We start from the raw sequence: 24000 nt of genomic DNA, 5'->3' as shown, positions 1-24000 counted from the left end.
ATAGCCCTTGACCAGGAGACTTATGTCATCAAGAATCCCTGTGCTGTTGTTTTCAAATATATGTTTTCCTCACATCATTAGTGAAAACAAGCTCCTGCACGCTACACCAAAGTAGAAAATGCAGCATCTTAGGATATTAGAATTTTAGTTACGCATAGGATTAAAGTCATTAATTTGTACACATCCTTTGCTCATGCACATATTTTTCATTTCAGCATTAATGCTAGCAACCATTCACAATTCAATACGGGGAAAAACAAGTGAGAACATGAACTAATATTTTGAAAGGAGTCATTTTCTAGGCTCAAGTTATATGTATTTAATACATGTGCTCTAGTTTGTCGTTTTATTTTAAAAATATATAATCACTAACTATTAAAAAAATTAAAACTGTATAATAGTTTATAAATTGAATTTTAATAAACAAAAAGGTTTGTTCTACACCAATATATAATATGCATATCAGTATATTAAGAGTTCATTTGAAGCATTCATTAAAATAAAGAACTACCAGTTGTGAGGGGAAAGCAGAGGAGTAGATCTGAACTGTCCCCATCACCCACAGAAAACACCAAACGTGTGTGTGTATGTTGACATTTGTGCTCTTTCTCCTATATAAACAAAATATATAGAGAGAGGAGGGCAGAGAGAGAGCTGTTAATGACGTAATATCTTCAGTGATATTAACTGCATCCTTCAGGACAAAATTGGGAGATCTGTTGGTTTTCTTGGAAATAAATCCCATTATTTATGATGCACTCCATATTGTTGCACACAAAGTTGGTGAAGGGGATAGAGGAAGAGGCACACTTTGCCCTACACACACACACACACACACACACTCTCCATATTTGGAAACACAAGAAAATTCATGGGGAGGGAAGAGACAGATCACTTGCTTATTGCACCGTATCATGTTTTCAAAGCAACACATTGCTGAATACCTCTGTGGGCAGTTTTCTTCCCATGGTGCACTGTTTTTGCTTCTTTGGGTTTCTGGACTACTTTCATTTCTTGACTTTTTAAAACTGATAAACATGGAAAAATAAAAAGACAGTTTTTTTTTAAAGGCAATTAAACATCAAGATGTTTTTACACCCTGCTCTCTACACATTCTTTCTATACAATTTGCTTAGGGTATATGTTCTTTGCAATTACTTTCAAAACTGGGAAAGAAATCATCAGTATCTACCCTCTACAACCTATCTTGTCCATCTTATATACAGAAACAAAAGTGTGCCTCCCTCTGGACCCCCTGTTCATGAGACAGTGTTCATGATCCATTCCAATATTTTCATACATCCACATGGTGACATAACATACACATACACATCAAGACATGTTCACAGTTATGTTACTGATTATCAGATTTCTTCCTCCAGGGAAACATCATGTGGTTTTGGTCTAGCTTTTTATGGTATTATTTTGTCCCCATACAGATATCTGAAAATGGTGCCTCCATGTAATGGGCTGTATAGATATCATTTGATTTGGCCCACTACCAGGAGCAGCCAAACCTAAAAACTCAGCCTCCTGATATATTTCCATTGTCTCTGGCAGTGAACAGCAAAGAGAAAGCTGATACAGCTGCCTTATCCTCAGAAGTACTGGCAATATTCTCCAGCCATTCAGACAACCCTTTAGTTCCTCCTTATCAGGCCTGGTTGTTAAACTTTCCTCATCAGGAGAGCAATTAGACTTCATTGGGATCGTTTTGTTTTTGTGTCTGTCCAGGGACTCCTACATGCTTACTTATTCCACTGCGTCTATAACAGGAGTCACCAATAATAAATGACTCAGTGGAAAGGAGATGATAGAGCAAAGGTTAATATTACAAACCTGAATATTAATATTCAACCCTGAAAGGGTAGTCAAGCATCCCCTAACATGCCCTTCATATGTACTGGATTTCACTTCTCATTGTTTGCAGACGGCATAGCCCATGCTGTGGTTGGGAATTATGGGAGTGCCACCTTAAAAACACCAGATTCTGTCTCATCTTGCAAGCTAAGATGCATCAGCTGTGGTTAGTACTTGGATGAGAGGGTACCAATGAATACCAGGTGCATTAGGCTATATTTCAGAAGAAGGAATGGGCAAAACAACCTCTGAGTATTCTTTGCCTAAGAAAACCATATGGTATTCATGAGACTATTTATATTTATTTATTTATGGTGTTTATACCCCACCCTTCAGCCCTAAAGGCTATCAGAGTGGTTTACAATTATTATTTTAATTAGACTGTTCCCTGCCCTCAGGCTTACAATCTGCCACAGGTCAACAGGTGACTTGCAGGAACACACTCACAATCTAACACATCTCAAAAGCATTAGGTTGGGTAACACCACTATAGTGGTTGCGCAAGTATAAATAACTTAAGAAGGAATGGACATACAGAATGAAGCTATTTGTTACAAATCCCACCTGGGGCAGGCAATGTGCTTGCCTGACTTCTAAACTACTTTTAAATCTCAAACCTATACTAGTAATGTCTTAATCATTCATACTTAATAGAAAGTTCACATAAATGTGTAAAATGGCATAAATGTGTAAAAACACTTCAGGAACAGAAGATGAATTACAATTCCTATCATAGCAGTTTTCAAAGAAATAGCTGTGTTAGTCTCTTGCAGTATAAAAAGGAGGAAAAAAGGGGAAGGAGGGAAGGAATGTGACACCTTTAAGACTAACTGGTTTTTATTTTAGCATGGGCTTTTGTGGATATAAATCTACTTTTTGAGTTGCAGTACAGAGTGATTATGTCATCTTAATGCTAAACTGATTTTGGCAATAAGTCTGTCCATGGACTCATTTTCGCACATGGGTATGCCATTAACATTAAAGGAAATTCTCTTGTGCCCATGTGTATGCATGCTTCTGCATGTCCATATCCAATCTGGCTTTAAAACAGAGAGTGAACTAAGCCAGGATGGTGATTTGTATGCATTAGAATCCTAAGCTGCTTGCCTTTTGTGGCTGACAGCCTGATATACATTGCACAGTGCTAGCGCACTGTCAGAGCAGCTTTCCAAATACTTGGATTATCTCCAGAATGCTCAAAAAGGGGGATAAAATGCTTCAGCTTATCTGAAGGAGGAGTGGGATATGAATTTCACAGGCAGCTTCATTTCTTTAATTTTACTGCATATTGATAGATGACTTGTTATCTTTGTAGAAATTAATAACCTTTGATGATCAGGGTCAGAAATGTTAGCTGGAAATCAATGTTCAAAGCAGGAATGAGCCAACTGTGGCACTTTCAGATGTTGTTACACAACCTGTCCCATCATTCCTCATAATGGTAATAGCTGGTGAGGGCTGATAGGCCATGCAGTATCATGTAAAAGTGTTTCCAGAACTGAAAGGAACAGATAGAGCTTCTCGGCCAAAGGATCTAGGTGGCTTCAACAAACATTATTTGCAGCGAAAGCTCCAGAAAATGTCTATTGAATGAACTGCAGTTACACAAAGACACCACTTAAGCAGTACTACAAGCCCATAAACTGTTTCAGTACCTGTTAGTAAAGCCAGCTTTCCTATTAGGTAGAGCAAAGTGCATGCCTGAGGCAGATGAGTTTAAACATCATTTAAAAAAATATTATGATGTTCTCTCCTTTTTTTTGCCTGGGGAGGGGGGCAGAGAGGGAGGAATTTTGAAGATTTCCTGCCTGAGGTGCCAAAACAGCTTGACTGGCCTTGGGTTGTATGCATCACAGTGTGGGATAGACTGCTCCATCTCAGGCAAAAAATCTCAATCTGTCTTGAACTGAACCCTATGGGGCTGTATCAGGCTCTATAAAGCAGGGGTGGGCAGAGTGTGACCTATGGGCATGTGGTCCTGGACCCCAATTTTGAGCCCCTCAGCCCTTCAATTTGTTTTTAAAAAATATTTTAAGCACAATTTTCAAATTATTTTTTGCTGACAACCCCACAGAAAATTCCCCAAATACATGAAAGCATGCAAAAACACCCCTACCCCATCCACACAACGTCCTGAAACCACCTATGCCCTCAAATAACATTATTTTCAATGTGAAGTTGAAGGCTTTCATGGCCAGCATCCATACTTTTTGTGGTTTTTTGGGGCTATGAGGCCATGTTCTAGAAGAGTTTATTCCTAATGCCAACCACAGCTGCTGGCGAAAAATCAGGAATAAACTCTTCTAGAACATGCCTCCATAGCCCAAAAAACTCACAAATAACTAACGCTATTTTCCTTTGTAATACCTTCCAAAAAAGTAACAGGAAGTGATGCAATGTCAATTGCAGTAGCCATTTTGAAAGGGATTACAGAGGAAAATTCAGTCTTGCTGGAGGGATGTGGTCTGTGAGGGGAGGTCTGGAGGGAAACTGAAACCTGCCTCTTTGCAGCTACCCACTCCTTCTGTAAAGCTTGCTTTTTCATCTGAACATCTATTGCAGCATAAGAAAGCCCTGGCAGAGTGACCTCTGACTCTCTTCATTCTCTGGATAGATAGCTCTTGCTTTTGAACCTTACATGTTTGTCTGGCTGATATATGCCACTTTGCTCTTCTCTGTGTATATGCTATCATGCTGCAAAGCTCACTGTCTCAAAACATATTACTTTTCTCTGTGATGACTTGATCCTCTTGCCTTAGGAACCGCATCCTGGTATGACTAGTAATTAAATTCCCCTTCCTTCCCCATGAAAACACTTGCAAGAATCCATTTGTGAAAGAGATATTGTATAATGGGGAACACAGAAAAGAACCAGGTCTCAGAACCAGCCTTATATCACAATCCTGTTCTAGATCCACAATTCAGTAACTTTGTGTTCTTTATATGAGATATTACAAAGCAAATGGGCAAAAAAAAATTGTAATGGTCAGCAAATTCTCCCATTCACTTTAAAATGTTTCCAAGAACATTTTAAAACAAACACATACATTCTCTCCTCCATTTCCACTTCAGTTATCTTCTTTTTTCAGTGGACTTGCATTTGGATCTGTTTTCCTTCCATCCATTTAGCTAATTTAAATATCCCCTTTGGGAGATTATTTGACAGATACGGTATAGTGTAGATCAAACATGCCAGACAAAGATCTGGCATGACAGTACAAAAATAAGGATATGTTTTGTCTTTTAATTCTTTTTCTTTTGAGGATCATCTTTTATTATACAGATGTCAAAGTTACTTCTGAGCAATGACATCTGGGCAATGACCTTTTTTCCTGTGCTGAGCAGCAGCAGGAATAAAGAAAGTATTTAGGGAGCAGCAACTGTTATACAGCCCCAAGAGCACACACATATAGCACAGAGTGATACAAAGTCTTCTTTCCATCTCCTTCAAGAACAGACATTCTCTGAGGAAACAGGCAGAATCCTACCAAGATGCAAAAGACACATACACTCTTCTATTATTCATAATATAAAGTTATACTGTATAATATATATCACACTGAAAACCACAAATGGCTTTCCTCAGTGCACATTGTCCCAAGAATTATTTCTATGTGAAATTATGAAGCCGCCATATTCATAAAAGTGAGTTACAGCTAATTGATTACTATGTATAATTGTACCATTAAAATGTAAACTGTGAAGTCAAAGGCTTTCACAGCCAGAATCCATAGTTATTTGTGAGATTTTTGGGTTATGTGGCCATGTCCTGGAAGAGTTTATTCCTGACGTTTCATCAGCATCAGATGCCAGCCACAGATACTAGCAAAACGTCACGAATAAACGCTTCCAGAACACAGCCCAAAAAACCCACAAAAATGTAAACTGTTCTACAATTTTTCTCCCATACTTCTTTCCATGACTGCTGTGAAGACTGCTCTAATTTCTATTTTGTAGAAGTCGGACTGAAACTAATTGTTTGGTCAGGCAGTAAGTCCATAGATAAACACAGATTCTTCTAAGTCCCTGAAGTCTACCAGCCAAGAGTAAATTTCTGGTTCCTTCCAGCTTTAAATCTATCAGTAATTCTAAACTCCTCCTTTAGACTTACTAGTGTTGTTAAAAGTAATTTTTTACCAGCTCTTCTATCATTACCTTTTTATTGGCGAGGGAGCAATAATTTTGGTAGTTCCTTCATTTTCCCCAGTTTCTCTGCGTGTAACAACCTGGTTTGCACAATGTGATCCTAACAGAAAAAACAATGTTATTTTTAGTACATTTCAGTAGTTAGTTCTCTTCCACTTTGGGGCACATCATGTTTGTGGACATTTATTTTAGCACATCTTTCAGTCTGTGAAAATGGATGTACTGCAATTTTGTTATGCATTGATCTAAACCAGTTAACATTCTAATTTTCAAAAACAAAAATGAGAGCATATCTCAGTGGTTTTTCACAAGTCTCATTCACTAATGCTTCAGTACAAAGTAGGAATATGTAATTTTCTTATGTATCATAAACTTTTCCACTGGTACAATTCTCATAGACACAATACTCAAATAAAGGACAAGAGTCGACCTTCTTTAAGTAGGAAGCAATATCAATAAATCAAAATCTTATTTTGACTCTATGCAAAATAATTTATTAAACTACATAAGAAGCTAAGAAAAGTCATCTACTGTCGCTGTAGAGGAGTGACTAAAGAGAAAAATTGTGGAGAAGGAACACAACAACCTGTTTAGTAATCTGAGTCAGCATAGTGATCACTGAATAGGAAAAAGATTTTGAAGTAGACATAAAAAGGCTTTGAAGATCTCATTGTAGGCACTATGCAGAATAAAGATATGTGCATAATCCTGTCAACTACTCCTTAAAACAGCATGTGGTTATATTTTGGAGGCAGTTACTGCACTGTGGGATGCTGCATGAAATAGTTGATGCCACCATAATATGAGACAGTGGAATCTACATTAGCAGAGCTGCTATTATAAGCGTACATTCTGTGAAAAGGGAGAATCTCCTAAGAGCTTGTCATTGTAAAGCATCACTCTGAGTCATTAAGATTTGGGATTTCTTCAGCAAAACTTTAAAAAAGTCCCTCCACACGTAGTCAAATTTTGTGTCATGTGGTAGCATACTTGCAGAGCCAATGCTATTATTAGACCAACTAAGCAGTCACCTCGGGCACATGGCTCAGAGGGGTGCAGTACCAATCTTTGGGAGACACAGTTTTATACAGATTAAAGTTTTTTAACCATTACAAAAATGCAAATGACAATTTATATTTTTGATTTTAAGAAAAATGCCAAGATAGTGCTATGGAATATAATTAATTATAAACCTGAAAAATTTCTACATTCCATTTTTTTAACCTATCCTTTTTACATGTATCTTCATTTTTGAAACTTAGTGATATTTCTGACTAAGCAAAAATCTATTATTTTTCTCAGCTAACAGCATGTGTTTTTTACAGTATGAGACATTAATAGATATTTTGATGACACAGTCTAAAAGGTTTATCTGGGAATACTTCCTAAATGGAAGCTGTCATTATTTAAAATGATTTGTGAGCTGAAATATTTTATTTTGTTCTTGAGAAAGATCATCAAAGATTGTTGCACTGTACTTATTATTGCAATTTAAAATAAATGTAGAGGTTTCATCAAGTTTTGTGCTTTTCATTTTTTCTACAAGACATTTGTTCTTGAAAATTGAAGTTATTTCAATTTTTTGTTTTTAAGTGCATTTGTCAATGGAGGAGCCCCTTAGTTTTCATCAGATTCTCCAAGTGGCCCATGATTCTGGAAAAGCTAAGTATCCCTGATTCAGAGAGCCATGGGTCCTTCACAGATGACAAGTGGGGACGGACAAAATGGGGTGTGCACCTGGGATGCATGTGCAGAGGCGCACCCCCATTATAACCTATGGGGCTTGAATATCTGCAATATTTCCAATTTGCATGGGGGTCTGGAATGGATCCCCTGTGAATCGGGAGAGACAAGTGTATTTCCAATGCAATCCCTACTGCCTCTTCTTTTCCCTCTTGCACCTTTGTGATTTCTCTCTCCTTGTATGTGGAGTCGTTTTTGGAGAATTTTGATCATAATTTTGCTTGTGTGGAGGATTAATGCTATGGTCCCATAGTTGCTGCAGTCTTTTGTGTCTCTATTTTTGCGGGGACTGGGATGCATATTGATAGTTTACAGTCAGCTGGCCATCCTTTTGTTTTCCATATTTGTTTACATATATTAATTAGCACTAGAGTTAATTCAGTTTGTATAGATTGTAGCAATTCAACCAGAATATCACCTTTTCCTGCGGTCTTTTAGCACTTTTGAGACTAACTGAAATAAAGAAATTGGCAGCATGACCTTTTGTAGACTTCAGTTTACTTCCGCAGATGCATCTGAGGAAGTAGACTGAAGTCTAATAAAAGCTCATGCTGCCAACCTCTTTATTTCAGTTAGTCTCAATGGTGCTACAAGATCTCTCTACATACTGTTTCTACAGACTAACATGGCTATATCTTTGAACTTTTCCTGAGGTTTATTTTTCCATATTTCTCTTATTGTAGCTTCAACCTTGATTTTTAGAACTTGGGGTTGATATTCATATGGTTCTTCGTTCCATATGTCATTTTTTCATCTCTTTTATATAAATCTTCTGTGTATTGTGTCCAACATGTTTTTATTTCTTCATGGTCTTGTAACATGTTCTTTTTCTTGTTGTAGAGCATCCCAACCCTTGGTTTGACTTCCCTTTAACTTCCCAGATTTTGTGAAAGAGGTCTGTATTCTTCATTTGTTTGTCATTGTCTTCTATTTCTTTGCACTAATTATTATAATAGTTCTTTTTAACCTTGCATACCAGTCTTTGTATCGTTGCATTAATGGTTCTGGTTTTGTTTCTAAAGTTGTTAGGAACTTGTCTACAACTCAGTGTTTCTTACAAAATCTATGCATGATTTTTTTTAAAAAAATACACACAAGTAACTATATATGAATGCTGATTGCAGAAGTCATCATGGTACCAGAAAGACATCCAATGAAACTAAACAACAATTAGTAGAAAAGCCCTGCGTAAGGAAAGGACGCACTGTATTAAGCATATAATCTTTACATGTAACATTTGCAATACTGAGAACTTTAAATTAGCTTTATCAATGAATTTGCTATATTTATCTTTTAGTACTTCATTACACATTGTATCATAAAGAAAGTGTCTTTATAGCAATAGTAATATATAGTACAGAAACCACTTATTCATCTGAGGAGTACAAAGCTGAAATGATTAGGACTTGTGCTTCTGACTATTTCAGAATTATTGTATATCTTTGGTTTAAAATCTGACAAAACTGCAGGATGTTTACCTCAATAGAAAACTGTGCTGTTACTGACAACTACACACAACAGGGCCAGCGCTGTTGTCCATTCTTAGGGAACTGACCTAGATTTATTCCATTGCTGACACATTAAAATCTTTTACATTTCACAACTTTATGCCAATAGGAAAAACTACATCAATGGTGATCTAACTTTGAGTCAAGTCGCAGACACAAGACAACCTAGTCTAATGTGCACATGCACAATTCTATAGGGCATGAGTGGGCCTTTGAATCAGTCAAGCTCCACCATAGTCTTGATCATTTTGTTTTCACTGTCATCAGGGCGCAAGGCTGGCCTAAAGTATTTTGCTGCCTGAGGGCAAAGACAAACTGCTGCTTTTCATTACACATACAGAGGCAAACTGTCCTGGCAGTTGACTCTTAATTCAGCACAAGCAATGGAACATTGTAGCTCTGAATACAGCAGGCTTGTAACACGCGTGGCTATGTTCTTCAGCAAAGGGGAATGGCATGAGCACTCAGAAGGGATGGTGTATAGCTAACATTCCTGCCTCTCAGCATCCACTGCTGGAAGTATGTACCTCACTCTCCCTAATGGTACGCCTGGGTCTTGTGCCAAATATGTATCGGGACATAATGCATGGCCAATAGGCTTCATTTGCCTTGGTAGGTCATAGATTGTGCCAATCTACTCTTGTCTTTTGAATGAGAAATAAATCAACAGCTCAACACCAGGGACAAAGGCAAGTTGTAGCCCTCACAATGCTACTGCCATTGTCAGGTCCACAATCCTCAATCCAATCCAATACAGAAGTGCCTCAGGGTATCAGTGTCCGCTGTATGTGAGGCACCAACATTGCGGGCTGGAAATTAATGAGTTGCACCAATTATCTAGTTTTAAACCACCTCCCTTCCATTTTATATGCAACATAAAAATAAATAAATAAGAACAGACTAAAAGTGCTGTTCTTAGCGGCACTTTCAAATGTTTCAACAGAAAAGACAGAAAGTGGAAGAGAACAGAGGCAAAGCAATAGTAAAAATTAAATGAACACACACAGTCACAGAGCATGACAATGTTACATTGTTACATTGCCATATGACAAAACAAGGTGTTTCCAGAGGAAACTGCTGTCTTGTTTAAACTAGTAAATGTGTAACAATCTGTAAGGAAAGGTGTGTCTTCCTGACACAGTTACACAATGTGAATTGCTTACATTTTCTGAGAAAGAGAAGAACAATCTCTCCCTAGGCTACTTCCAAACCTACTTGGTGACGTAATGATACTTTTGGAAACACTAACTTCTGTTAAACATCAAAGAAAGTTAACAAAGCATAAAATATTCTCAGGCCATACAAATACCCAGCTCTTCAGTTCTGTTAGCATTTGCAGCAGGAGGTTTTTGAGAAATCCCAGGAGGAGAACATGTCAAGATTTCCTGTCCAAATTTCCCCTCCCAATATTTTTAAAATTCACAGGGGTATTCCTCTACTATCTACATGGCTGTTCAAATAAATATGTATGGAAATTATTAGCATTTAAATTAGACACTTAATTTTTAAAAAGAGCTTTTCAAAAGCACCCAACATCAGCTTAATTCTCACCTTATCAATTGCAAAAGAGAAGGCTTTGCTTCAGTTAACTTAGTTAGGGCTAAATGACATAGGTTGGGTGTTTAAATAAACATACCTAAAGCAGTTGCTTTGATTCTGGAGAAAAAACAGCCCCAGGGACTTCAATCCAGAGCAGGAATTTACACCAGCTTTTCACTGAGAAGAGCCACAAACATGGCTGCTATTTACCCCTGAAGGCATTATTGTCAAATTTTATTTTTCTTATATTAACGTATAAACAGTTACTGTTCGATTTTAAAATGGCTTACCAACTGGTTGTGGTTTTGATGTTCTTTTGGGATAAGTCTTACTACGACTTCTTTCAACAGTTTGGTTAGGTCGAGGAAGCTGGATGGAAAGATCCCTGTTCATTTGTAAAGCTGTTCTCCCACTAGGAAATGCAACAAAATATATTTAATCAGAAAAAAAGAAAAAGGCATTATAATATTCAACACCTAGAGAAGTAAATGATTCACCTATACATATCTGGGAGGAGGTGAATCATTTACTTCATTTCAATGTAAAGCTCATACTATTCCACATTTTCATAATAAGTCAATAAAATTTTATATAATTAAACAACAAAAAGAAAAACACAGATTATATTCTCGTGTTAGCATTGTGTAAAAAATACTTCATTTTTCACTTATTTTAGTGTCCTTATTCTCTTATCAAGTACAGTAAATGCTGCAAAGCAGCTAAGTGAAACTCCCTTTTTATTCGGCATGCTTTCCAGGCCTTGGGAAAGCTATCTTTTTGCACTACTACTCTTCTGAATTTGCTGGAAATCAACAGGGGCGGCCTTTTTCCTCCCAGAATGACAGCCCAGATTCATAGTTCTACACATCTAAATTAGCAATTTTATTAATGATTAATTATTACTATATACTAAATGATTAATTATTATTATATTGATTCAAGTAAAATATAATTTGCTTTCCTTTTCAGTCCCCCCATTACAATTATCCCTCCATATCCATGGATTCGTTATCCATGGATTCATCCATCCATGGCTTGAAAATATTTTGAAAATAGCAAATCGTGATCTTTGCCAACGTATATAAGGGACATCACTTTACCTATGCCATTGTATTTAATTGGACTTGAGCATCCATTTTGTATCCATAAGGGGTCCTGAGAGCACTCCCCCAGTGGATACCGAGGGCCCACTGTGTTACATCAATGAGAGTGGAAGGGGTTCCAAGACCATGACTTGATGGTCTTACAGAAACCTCCCAGTAGCCTAAGGACTCTAGATCACAATTCAAGTTACAATATTCCTGTTTACATAGCTGCTGTGCTATCCACAGTGCTATTCAATATAATTTTGTTCTGAAGCAAAACTTTAGCTAGTTGGCTAGGACTTCTGCTATTTTCTTCTTCTTCTTCTTCTTGATATTTTTCCTAAGGAAATTATCCAAGAACCAACATAAAATGCTTCCTTAGTTTAAAAGGAAGAGTATAGTTATGAAATCTCTTCTCTTCTGAGGCCTGCATAACAACAAACGTGATATGGATAACGAACAGATAGACAGATGGAATCAGACAAATAAATGATAAAAAGGATCTGTGAAACCCACTTCCTGGAAGATGAATTGAAGCACCTAAACTGGGCTCTACAGGCTAATGGTTATTCCAACTCAGGCATCAGAAGGGCTACCAGACCCAGAAAAATCCATAGGAGTGAAGACTTGCAACTACCCAAAGGGAAGGTATTTTTACCATACATCAAGGAGTCACAGACAGAATAGGGAAACTGATGAGGAAAGACAACATCCAAATGAACTATAGACTGACCAAGAAAAACCAATAAATGCTGCATTCAGCGAAGGACAGGACAGACCCTCTCACTGCCATAGGAGTTTACAGCATACAGTACAGCTGTGGGCACGTCTACATGGGAACCACTAAAAGCAACATCCAAATACAAATCAAAGAATACGAGAGACACTGCAGACTGAGCCAGGCAGAAAAATCGGCAGTAGCAGAACACGTCATAAACCAAACTGGGCATAGAATGCTATTTGAAAACACTGAAATTCTGGACCATGCCAACAACTACCAGGTCAGAATTCACAGGGAGGCCATTGAAATCCACAAACACCAGGACAACTTCAACAGGAAAGAAGAGACAGTGAAAGTAAAAAAGTTTGGCTACCAGTCCTGAAGAACACCAAGATTAGCAAGTACATTTCTATACTGCTTACTGATGTACTAAGCAGTTTACAAAGTGTAACCTAATTGCTCACAACAAGCTGGGTACTAATTTTAGTGATCTTTGGAAGAATGCCAGGCTGAATCAGCCTGAAGCCCCTAGCTGATACAGAACTCATAACCTTGTGGTTTGTGAGTGAGTGGCTGCAGTACAGGCATTTAACCACTGCACCACCAGGGCTCCATGCAGATGAACACCACTCCGGGTCAGAGGTTTCCTCACAAACAATGGATTGCTAATTAAATAGACATATGCTCCCGCATATCCTCCCACTCCGAGGCCTTGCCATTCAACAACAGACAGATTAACATGTAAATCACTTCCACCCAACCAAGGGTCACACAAGTACATATACCCTGCATACATCCATGCCACCTCCCTCTGAAGATGCCAGCCACAGATGCAGGTGAATTTAGGAATAAACTCTTCCAGAACATGGCCACATAGTCAGAAAACCCACAGAAAATCATGTAAACTTTGTTAGCTTTCAATAAAATTAGCCTGCCTCTCCAAAAAGATAAATGTGTGTTTATTTGTGGGCCTTCTATTAAATGTTTTTACTGTGAACAAATGAAAGGGGGGAAACATAATAAAGGAAAACTAGGGGTAAATTAGTGGTAAACCTATCAAAATTGTGACTAACATCCTATTCATTTCAATGGGTTTGTTCTGGCTAAATTTAACATCAGATTTAGCCAATAGTGTATAACAACAGAATAGTATAAACATTTGTTTATCTGTTTCTAAACAAAGTTGGTATGCGTAAGATACACATTTAAACATATATCAAGCTAATTATTTAAAGTTCTGCTAAACAAAACATAACAGTGTATGAAGCACATCATTCAACTTAGAGACTGGGATATTTTGCTTGTTGAATTTTTGTTAGGTGTATTATGTGTAAGAGCTGCCAAGATGGTTCTTCCTGTTCTTGTTTTAAACTCTTTTAGACATTCCTAAGAAAGTTTTAGGGGGCTAAAGAATGGCACGTTTAGTTCATATTTTTCTGGGTAGTGAGCCAACTGATATAAAATATGAAAGATATATGAAACGCATTTTATGACACTTTTTGCTTACACAGCTGAGTGTACAGACAGTCAACTAAGTACACACATGTGCAGATGCTTAGGGAAAAATCTACACTTTGCTTCTTGGCTCCTGACTGGCATTCTGTTGGCAAAACAGAGCATGTCTCTGCAGAGATTATTCATATGAGCAACTCAATAATTGTAGGGTTCTTTCTCCACACAGTGTAATTGCTCTTCGGTCATTAGACAAATCCACCTGAGTGTTTTTTTAGCCTTTCAACTACATTTGTTTTGGTAACTGGGAATTATTTAGAAAAGTGCTGCATGCTTCAGCATTATCTTAGCATCATCAAAAACAAACTTTGGCAAGCTTTGCCCTCGTTGAAACTGAAATACTGCAGTCTTAAGTTATTGTATAACAATAGGAAAACCTACCAAGCATTGGTTGTGAAATAGCTCATTTCTTTACAGTATTTTGTTAACACTACTAACAAAAATACTGCTTGACATTTAAAATGTGAACTTCTGTCAACACTGTCTCCAGTTCTTGGTGCCCTATGCTGGGCAGTGATGTAGTGATAAATTTTGAAGTGCTACAGGTGTTAATCTTGACAGTCCATACAACCAGGTCCCTGGGTAGTATCCAAAACTGCTGACAAAGGTGTGCATATCAACAAACCAGATCTAGGAGTTTTAAGTTCCATTAAGAGTAGAACTTCTGTAAAGCTGATGGACCTTTATTGCTTGTTCAAAACTAAGCCACTGCCAAATATTCACACTGCATTAAAGAAAGGGGATACCTCACAAGAATAAACTGGTGCTGGGCAAGTCACCCTGCCCCCTCCCTATTCTTCTGATGATTGTAGCTAAACTCAGAGTAACAGGGAAGCCTGAGGAAATGATGTCAGAGTTCCTACTAATCAGCTTCAACACTGTGAATCCTTAGATGAATCCTTATTAGTGAATAAAATAAATGGGAACCGTGTGTCTGTGAAGGTTTTTGAGTACAGTGCGCCCGTGCCATACGCGGCCTTGAGCATACGCGCTCAAGCTGCGGGGCATGCGCGGGGCGGAAGGGGCGGCGCGTCCTATTCAACTGAATGGGCGCGTGCGCCCGTTGCGCCTTGCGCGTGCCTGCGCCGCCGCGCACGAGCCCCATTGTTTCCAATGGGGCTCGAGCACAGGCGGAATTCGCCTTATGCAGAGGACGGACTGTATGTGTGTTTTCAGTACTGTTCTTTAGATTACATGTATTTATTTATCATTTGTTTTTGTGGGTTTTTCAGGCTATGCAGCTGTGTTCTGGAAGAGTTTATTCCTGGTGCTTCACCAGCATCTGTGGCTGGCATTTTCAGAGAATGCTGGCATGGAAGTGAGTACCTTATATATACTGTGTGACTCTTGGTTGAGAGGAATTGATTTACATGCTAATCTTTGTCTTGGTCTGTTGTTGAACGGCAAGGCCTTCAGGTGTCTATTTAATTAAACCATGAAAGGCCACGTCCAGATGACGTGGCATGCCCTGATTCACCCCCCCCCAGGGCACCATGTCGCCACATGCCACACCACATGGCGCACAGCATCATGGTGCTCCTCAAGCACTGCCTTCATGTGACACAGCACTGAAGGAGCGCCATATAGTCATTCCACCAAGGCTATGGTGCCCTTTTGAGGGCACAAAAAGGAGCAGCTATTTGCGGCTCCTTTTCGCAACCTTGAAAGGCTGGTTCGGGGCCACGGTGTGTAGTTGCTACGGTGTGCAGTTGTTGCAAATCCAGCTAGGAAAAGGGCGGCGTCCCGCCCCTCTTTTGCGGCAATCTGATGAGTCCCTTAGTGATCCATTGTCTGCTGGAAAAACCCCTGACCCTGGGTGGTTTTCATTTGCACATGTTGGATCTTGATTTTGGTGTTTATCAGGAATGGTAGCCAAACTTTGTTTACTTTAAGGGTTTCTTCTTTCCTGTTGAAGTTGTCCAGGTGTTTATGGATTTCTGTCGCTTCCATGTGCATTCTGACCTGATCGCTGTTGGCATGGTCCAGAATTTCAGTGTTTTCAAATAGCATTTGAAGCCCAGTGTGGTTTATAATGTGTTCTGCTACTGCTGATTTTTCTGGCTGACCTAGTCTGTAGTGTCTCTCATGTTCCTTGATTCCTGAGCTGGAATAACCATTAGCCTGTAGAGGCCGGTTTAGGTGCTTCAATTCATCCACCAGGGAGTGGGGTTCATAGATCCTTTTTGCACAGTCTACCAGTGTTTTTATTGTCCTCCTTCATTGATCCAGGTGATGGTTGGAGTTCTTGTGTAGGTATCTGTCCGTGTGTGTAGGTTTTCTGTATATTGTGTAGCAAAATCATTGGTTTGGTTTGTGGATGACCAGGATATCCAAGAATGGTAATCTTCCTTCCTTTTCTTTTTTCCATCATGAATTGGATGTTTGGGTGGGTGTGGTTCAGCTGGGTTGAAAACATGGTCAAATCTTCTCCGTAGCTCCAAATGGTGAAAGTGTCATCCACATTGAATTGAGGCACCAGCTAGAAAAATCAGCAGCAGCTGAACACATCATAAACCAAGCAGGGCATAGAATATAATTTGTAAACACTGAAATTCTGGACCATGCCAACAACTACCAGGTCAGAATGCACAAGACCACTGAAATCCACAAAGTCTTGGGCAACTTCAACAGGAAAGAAGAAACACTGAAATTAAACCAAATTTAGCCACCAGTCTTGAAGAACACCAAAATTATGACTCAATACATGCAGATGAACAACACCCAAGTTCAGGGGGTGTCACTGCAGACAGTCCATTGCTAATTAAATAGACATACATATTCTCCCCACAAATTCTCCCATCCTGAGGCCTAACCATTCAACAACAGATCAACATACAGATTAACATGTAAATCACTTCCTCCCAACCAAGGGCACACAAGTATATACTGTATACCCCACATACTTCCATGCCACCACCCTGTGAAGATTCCAGCCACTGATGTAGGAGAAATATCAGAAATAAACTCTTCTAAAACACAGCCACGTAGCCCAGAAAACCCACAGAAAACTATGGACACTGGCCATGGTAGGGTTGCCATAACTGTCCACTAAAACCCGGGACAAAATGTAGGACAAAATCTAGACCAAATTGCAGGACATTTAAGAAAAATGGAGGATCTTAAATGTCCTACATTTTGGGCTGAGTTTTGTCCTGCAGTTGTCCTACAGTTTGGTCTAGATTTTGCCCTACATTTTGTCCCGGGTTTTAATGGACAGTTATGGCAACCCTACATGAAACTCTTTGACTTCACCAAGTTTATATGCCCTTCCAAATGAAGGTTATGATACTCTGACATTGGAGTGTGCCTTTTGTCCTCCAAAGCAACTTAATTCTGTAACTTCTGCTATAGCTATCAAATCATTTCATATTAAAAAATAAAATAGTGCACACATAATCAATTAAAAAAATTAGAAGCTAACTTAAAATGTTTGCTGAACAATTTTGTTTTAGTTAGAAGAAACGGTGAATGCAGAGGTTTGTTTTTTGTTTTGTTTTTTAAAGAAAACACTTTTTGGACTACCATTCCAAGTGATGATTCTGGGAGTAGTAGTCCAAAAAATGTAACATTTCCAAGGTTTGTGTATAAAAAGCTCAAAGTGCATTCCTTTTTTGTTTTTCTCTTTCTTTCTTTCTTTCTTTCTTTCTTTCTTTCTTTCTTAGCTTCCATAGATGTCAATGCCTGTTATTTACTATTTTAAGAATGGTAAAACCTGATGCTGGACCTTGGAATGACTTATAATTAAACCAAAAGCAGCCCATGACTCCTAGTTCTGGTGATCTAGGCATCAATGAGATCTGTTAGTAGTATGCAGTGTGGCCCTGAGGATGCACAGAGCTATGCTGCTTTGTCTCAAATGGAAATGTTGTTGTTGTTGTTATTGTTGTTGTGTGCCTCCAAGTCAATTTTCACTTATGGCAACCCTAAGGTGAACCTATCATAGGATTTTCTTGGTAAGTTTCTTCAGAGGGGGTTTGCTATTGCCATCCTCTATGGCTGGGGTGTGTGTGACTTGCCCAAGGTCACCCATTGGCTTTTTATGCTTGAGCAGGGAATCAAACCCTTGACCCCAGAATCACAGTCCAATGTGCAAACCACTACACCATGAGGGGCTAGGAATATATAAATCCTACCTTTATACACACTCTACCCCTATGTACACACACAATCCAGCCTTGCATACACTACATAAAAGACCCCAAAGATCCATGTCTATAGTGAGAACCTTTAGCCCCTTTAAATTAACAAGCCACTGAATAGTACTTGTTGTCATTCAGCATGGTTCCTGTTATTCATTTATTCTTTCTAAAGGGAAGAGTCAAAGAGGAGCACTCTTTCCTTATTTCAGATGTGTGTGCAAATACATATCCTCTTTTCTCTCCACATCTAGTAAGAAAACCAAGTTTTTTGAGCAGAAAGCTACAATTCTTCCACTCCAATCAGCAAGGTAACTTGGGGTTCAAGCAGACTGCAACTTGTAAAGCCAAGTATTAAATAAAGAGCGGACGATTTTGGGGGTCCCGAAGCACAAAACTCTAGGTTGGACACAGAACAGAGACAGAGAGATGTCCATACATCTCAACAACAAGGGATGCAAGGTATAAATCTACTCTCCCTGTCTGCTGAGAGCTAGGGATAAAACTGTAGGGGTGAGGGTGGAAAAAAGCCTTGACCCACCAGTGATTCACCAGGGTCTATCATTTCTCTCCTAGTACTAGATAAAGTAGAAGACAGAAAGCCATACCTAAAACTAAAGGCTTCATAGCCATAAAAATAAGTTGTTAGCAGTGAGGAAACAAAGGTTTCAACTCTGTGTGTAAGAAAGCCAATTCCACCCCAGTGATCCTGACTCAGAATACTCTAACCACATCACTATTACTAGCAGGAAACTGATGGCATTTAGCTGTATCAAGATAACGGAGGGTGGGGAGGCTAAAGGTGCCAGTCCCCTCCCCCCCCCCCCCCCCACAAAAAGAAACCTAAAATAAGATCTAATAGGAGCTCTGAAATAGTTTCCTGACTACTCAGCTAATGTCCACTCAGTTGGGCTGCAGGAAAAAAATTAACAATGCTTCCTACTTTTTATGGGTCACACAAAGAGTGGCTGAGGAGAACGTACGGACCTACTCACCTGTGTCTTAAGGCATTCTGACACAGTAACTCAAAGCATATTGTAGCCATAATTTTTCAGAAAAATCTGCATTCACAATATATGTAATATACAGAAAGAACTGAGTGCAAACAATTTTTTAAAGCTGCTCCTATAAGACAATATAGATGATAGCTGCCCTAGATAAAGTAGAAGACAGAAAGTCCTATCTGGAAGCAAAGGTAGCATAGTAATAAATAGAAGCAAATAAATGTTCAAATGAAGGTCTGAAATAAATGTTTAAAAAGCTTGACTTACCTATACCGGTGCTTATATCCCAGAGATCCAAGTTTACCAAGTTTTCTTGACAGAGAATTGGACTCATTTTCTGGCATTCTGTTTCAATTAAAAATAAGATTATTTCACAGTTACATGTGGCATATTGTGATGAAATGAAAAACAAGAAAGATTAAAGGTTGCTTGTAAAAGTATATTTACAGTTACAGTCTTTTGCTGATAACTTTATGATTAAAAATCCTATGAACCTAAAGGGGAGACTTCAGATAAAAGAAAAGTCAACATTATTTTTCTTATCGTTTTCTAACAAGGAGAGAATCATGCTTAAGTTCTATTAATCAAAACTATCTCCTCTATTTCAAGAAAATATAATCACAGCACACTCTCTGTGGATTAAAGCAAGAAGTTATACTGAAGTGAATTAATATGAAATGTATGTCTGGAACATTAGCTCTCTGCTAACACAAAGCTGTTTAATGACAGCATATCATAAATATTACCAAAGCTCAGGATCTGATGACTGCATGGTACACAGTAAGACTTCTAATCCTATAAATACACATTCCAGCCACAGTTCAGAACTTCATGTTTCCACTGATTGATTTGGGGGAGCCCCTGAATAAAGGTCATCTTGATTGATTTAAAAACTTATCTGAATTATTCACATATACTGTAATGCAAAATATTTGTTGTGGGGCTTCAAGTCATTTCCAACTTATGGCAACTTTAAAGTGGAGCTATCACGAGGTTTTCTTAGCAGGATTTGTTCAGAGGGGAGCTGCTTTTGTCTTCCACTGAAGCTGAGGGAGTGTGATTTGCCCAAGGTCACCCAGTGATTTTCATAACTGAATGAGAATTTGAACCCTGGTCTCCAGAGTGATAGTCCAATGCTCAAACAACTACATCATGCTGGTTCTTATTCCAGAACATAGTTACTCCTATATAGGTTCTACTGAAAACAGCAGGATGTAAGCATGGGCAACTGTATGAAGAATTATTATATCTTTTGCCTATCACAACTTTATTGAAAACCCTTTTAAAGAAAACAAAAAATCTTTCCTAATCCTATGCAACTATGGCAAATATCTTGTGGAAAATTCCCAAAAAACGCTGTTGAAGCCATGTAGCATGCATAACACCCACTAGATGGGGCCACACCATTTTTAATACTATAAATAATATTCATTTGGACAGAAATCTAAAGCTAGTTGTTGTTGGGAGTGGGACCTGGAGGCTATAAATATGCTTTTAAAGATTTTTCTGTGCTCTCTCTGTCTTAGGAATCAGCATTTGCTCTTTCCTTTACATAGTAACAAAAGATAAAAGCATCATTGGACAATACCTTGTGTAGAACATTTACAGATGCAGTACTAACTTTTTATAATCAGGCTCCCAAAAATGTGCTGAAATATTTCTCCCTGAACATAATATAGTATAATATTGCACAGTACCAAATGGGAGGGCCTCAGTATAAATGTAGCTTTGTTGTTAGGTATCTTAAAGCCAACTCTGACTTATTTCAACCCTTCCATAGGATTTTCCTAGCAAGAGATTGATAGAGTCACTTGCTCAAGGTTGCCTAGTGGGTTTTTATGGCTAAACAAGGATACAAACCTTGGTTTCTAGGAGTCCTAGTCCAAAATTCAAACCATTATTCTATGCTCACTTCAATATGAGAAATGAAAAATGATCCACAAAATACAAGAGAATATCAAAACAGCTGAAACAGTTTGATAACCCATCAACTGCAATGGCTCTATTCTGTGGAATCTGAGGATTTATCATTCTGTGATATTCTTCAAATCCTCTGCTAGAGAACTCCAGAGTAATCCACTGAACAATAGTTCCCAATGTACCCTTAAAAAAAAAAAGACTGGGAATTAAATTAGGGTGTGAAGTTGAAGGCTTTCATGGCCGGCATCCATAGTTTTTTGTGGGTTTTTTAGGCTATGTGGCCATGTTCTAGAAGAGTTTCTTCCTGACGTTTTGCCAGCATCTGAAGATGCCAGCCACAGATGCTGGTGAAACATCAGGAAGAAACTCTTCTAGAACACAGCCACATAGCCTGAAAAACCCACCAAAAAAATCAGGGTGTCTTGGGAACTATTGTTGCCCCATCATCATCACTGCATGAGTCTGCAGGACTTGAGCACAGCAGTGGAGGACAGGGAGTCTTGGAAATGTCTCATCCACAGGGTCATGAGTTGAGGTCGACTCCAGGGCATTTAACAACAATGACAACAACAATAAGCCTAGGAAAATGTAATTCAGGAGTTAATTAGAGTTCTCTAGCAAAGTTCTGTAAGTACCTCATCAGACCCAAACTCCTAGGATGTAGTTATGGCAGTTGAGTGGTATAAAACTGTTATAATTATGCAGTGTTGATAAAATACACATGTTTTCATATATTAAAAATGTTAAGACAGAAATATGTTAAGAGTTGCAAATCCAAATAGTAGTAGCACCTCATAGCTGTAAGTATGAAAACGACGAGGCAAGGGTGTGGGAACCCTACCAGAAAAATAATTTCTGTCTACTTCAAATAAATGTTCTTGTAAACTTTCTTGTAGACTTTAGACAAAGAATACTGAAGAATGCATAGTGTTGGTCATTTCAAATTATATATAAAGGCAGTGCAGTGACATACAAGTGCCCAAAGATAGGAGGAAATGAGGGAGAAATTAAATGATTGAGCATATCATGTTTTTTTTTAATACGGAATTGAACTTAAGACTCTTTTTTTCTACTCAGGATTCAAGTTCATCTTCAAATAACCTTTGGTATTAATATTTAGTTGTTTTATAAAGACACAAAGACACTGATCCTATCTTTTGTACCATTAGTGCATAAGAATTCACATTCTTAGAACAGAGCTTTAAAACTTCCCTGTTTACCTTTGTTGTTCTTGAAAATCTCCTGCAGGTTGCAGGAGCTTTCAGAATAGTGAAAGGTACAATGCAGGAGACTGGCAGCAGATAAGGGGGGGGACTGATTGAAACCTTTCACTCATTTAGCTAAAAAGATTAGCAATTTAGCATTGAAAATAAGGTCATTATAATTCAAAATATATTCTGCAAGAAAAATCTTGAATGATTTCTGTTGTTGTTTTTTAAGGGCCACATTCTAGCAATTCTAAAATTTACATTCACTGTATTAACCATAATTAGGTAACAAAATGAACAAAATTGAATAAATTCTGAATATCCTCTCAAACATGAAGACTCTTGCAAATTAAGTTATGCTTCTGTTATTTTGCTGTCTCTTACAATGAGCGAATTACTGTTCTCTAGATGTTCTTACTGCAAACACAGCACTGGACTCCAAAGTGTGTCCTTCCATATATAAAAGGCATCTTTTACTTGGAAAAAAAACACATGTTTTATACTTTGTGCTGGATTGCTGTGCAAGGAAAGTGATACTAAATCTAAAAAACGCATTTCCAGTTGCACAAACAGTACTATGACCATTACATGAACATACTTGAACTACCCATTTGTAGCATTTGGTGAATTTCTATGCATGCATCAACAAAATTGGGCCAAAGACAATTTCCCTTCTACTTGCTGTGGAGCTGTTGGATCCAGGCCAATGTAAGAAAATCATATAGAATATCTATATTTAATACAGCTCAGGTAATGAATAGATTTTGAATATAATGGTTTTCAAATGCCAAAAAACAATTAAATGTTGAAGTACAACATTCCATCTCACCAAGATGCATCCATCTTCTCTTATCATTCAGTAATAGATACTTTAGTGTTGCCTACCTGAAGAACGTGTGCTGTTCTACACAACATTTCCACAAATGTTTGCATGCAGTTTTGCTGTGTGCTTCAAAAAAGAAGGAAGTTTCATTACACTGAAATAAAATAACACAAAAATAGGATTTGCAATTGACAGTATGAGCATGCGAATGCCAATTCTTCTTTGATGTCTGTTTGTGTATTTCAGGTGAAATACAAGTTGTAACTTTGGAAATTGCATCAATGCTTTATCTCCTTACAGGCTTTTTCATATGGTTTTGATACTAAAAAAGCATAAATCATTTCAAGCAGCTAAGCAAACCAAAAGGTACTTCAAGAAGCACTTTCTATGGCCCGAAACACTCAGGCCAAATAAAGCACACTTTGGGAACAAGCTCTGAAGGGGTTTGGTCACTCTGGAGGATGGAAGAAAATATTGCCCTACTTGGTGACTAAAAAAAGAAATACACAGAATTAAGATATATTTGGGTATGTCACTGACAGGATGCTGACTGTTGTTTAATTTTGTGTGTGTATTGGGAACACACATGCATGCATGCATCAGATTTCTACAGCTAAAATATGCTTCTTGTGACACTGGCATCCATATAATTAAAAAGTATATCTGAAGTAAGCCTACATATTCTGGTGGCAGTATAACTCTCCACATTACAGAAATAAAGCTTGTTTTAAAAAAAATCTAGTTAAGTCACAGAATAACTGAACAGTATTTATATAAGAAGAACATCTCTGAAGT

The 24000-nt window shown here is 38.1% G+C and overlaps 1 protein-coding gene across 8 annotated transcripts in view; it reads right to left on the bottom strand.

Moving 5' to 3' along the window:
- The window catches only part of EPB41L4A (erythrocyte membrane protein band 4.1 like 4A), a 125256-nt gene that overhangs the window by 16556 nt on the left and 84700 nt on the right, over positions 1-24000 (bottom strand). For all 8 annotated transcript variants that reach the window (XR_006101788.1, XR_006101787.1, XM_042448165.1 and 5 more), the window contains 5 exons: positions 23268-23359; positions 19522-19599; positions 11087-11208; positions 6016-6106; positions 945-1028 (listed from right to left, as the gene is read on the bottom strand). Coding sequence is in view for 6 of the 8 variants with exons in the window: in XM_042448165.1 (XP_042304099.1) it covers positions 945-1028; positions 6016-6106; positions 11087-11208; positions 19522-19599; positions 23268-23359 (467 nt within the window). In the remaining 2 variants the exon portion in view is untranslated. The remainder of the gene's footprint in view (positions 1-944; positions 1029-6015; positions 6107-11086; positions 11209-19521; positions 19600-23267; positions 23360-24000) is intronic.

This window comes from Sceloporus undulatus, chromosome 2 (assembly GCF_019175285.1).
Source record: "Sceloporus undulatus isolate JIND9_A2432 ecotype Alabama chromosome 2, SceUnd_v1.1, whole genome shotgun sequence".
Lineage (NCBI taxonomy): Eukaryota > Metazoa > Chordata > Lepidosauria > Squamata > Phrynosomatidae > Sceloporus > Sceloporus undulatus.
This window is presented reverse-complemented; position numbering and strand designations above follow the sequence as displayed.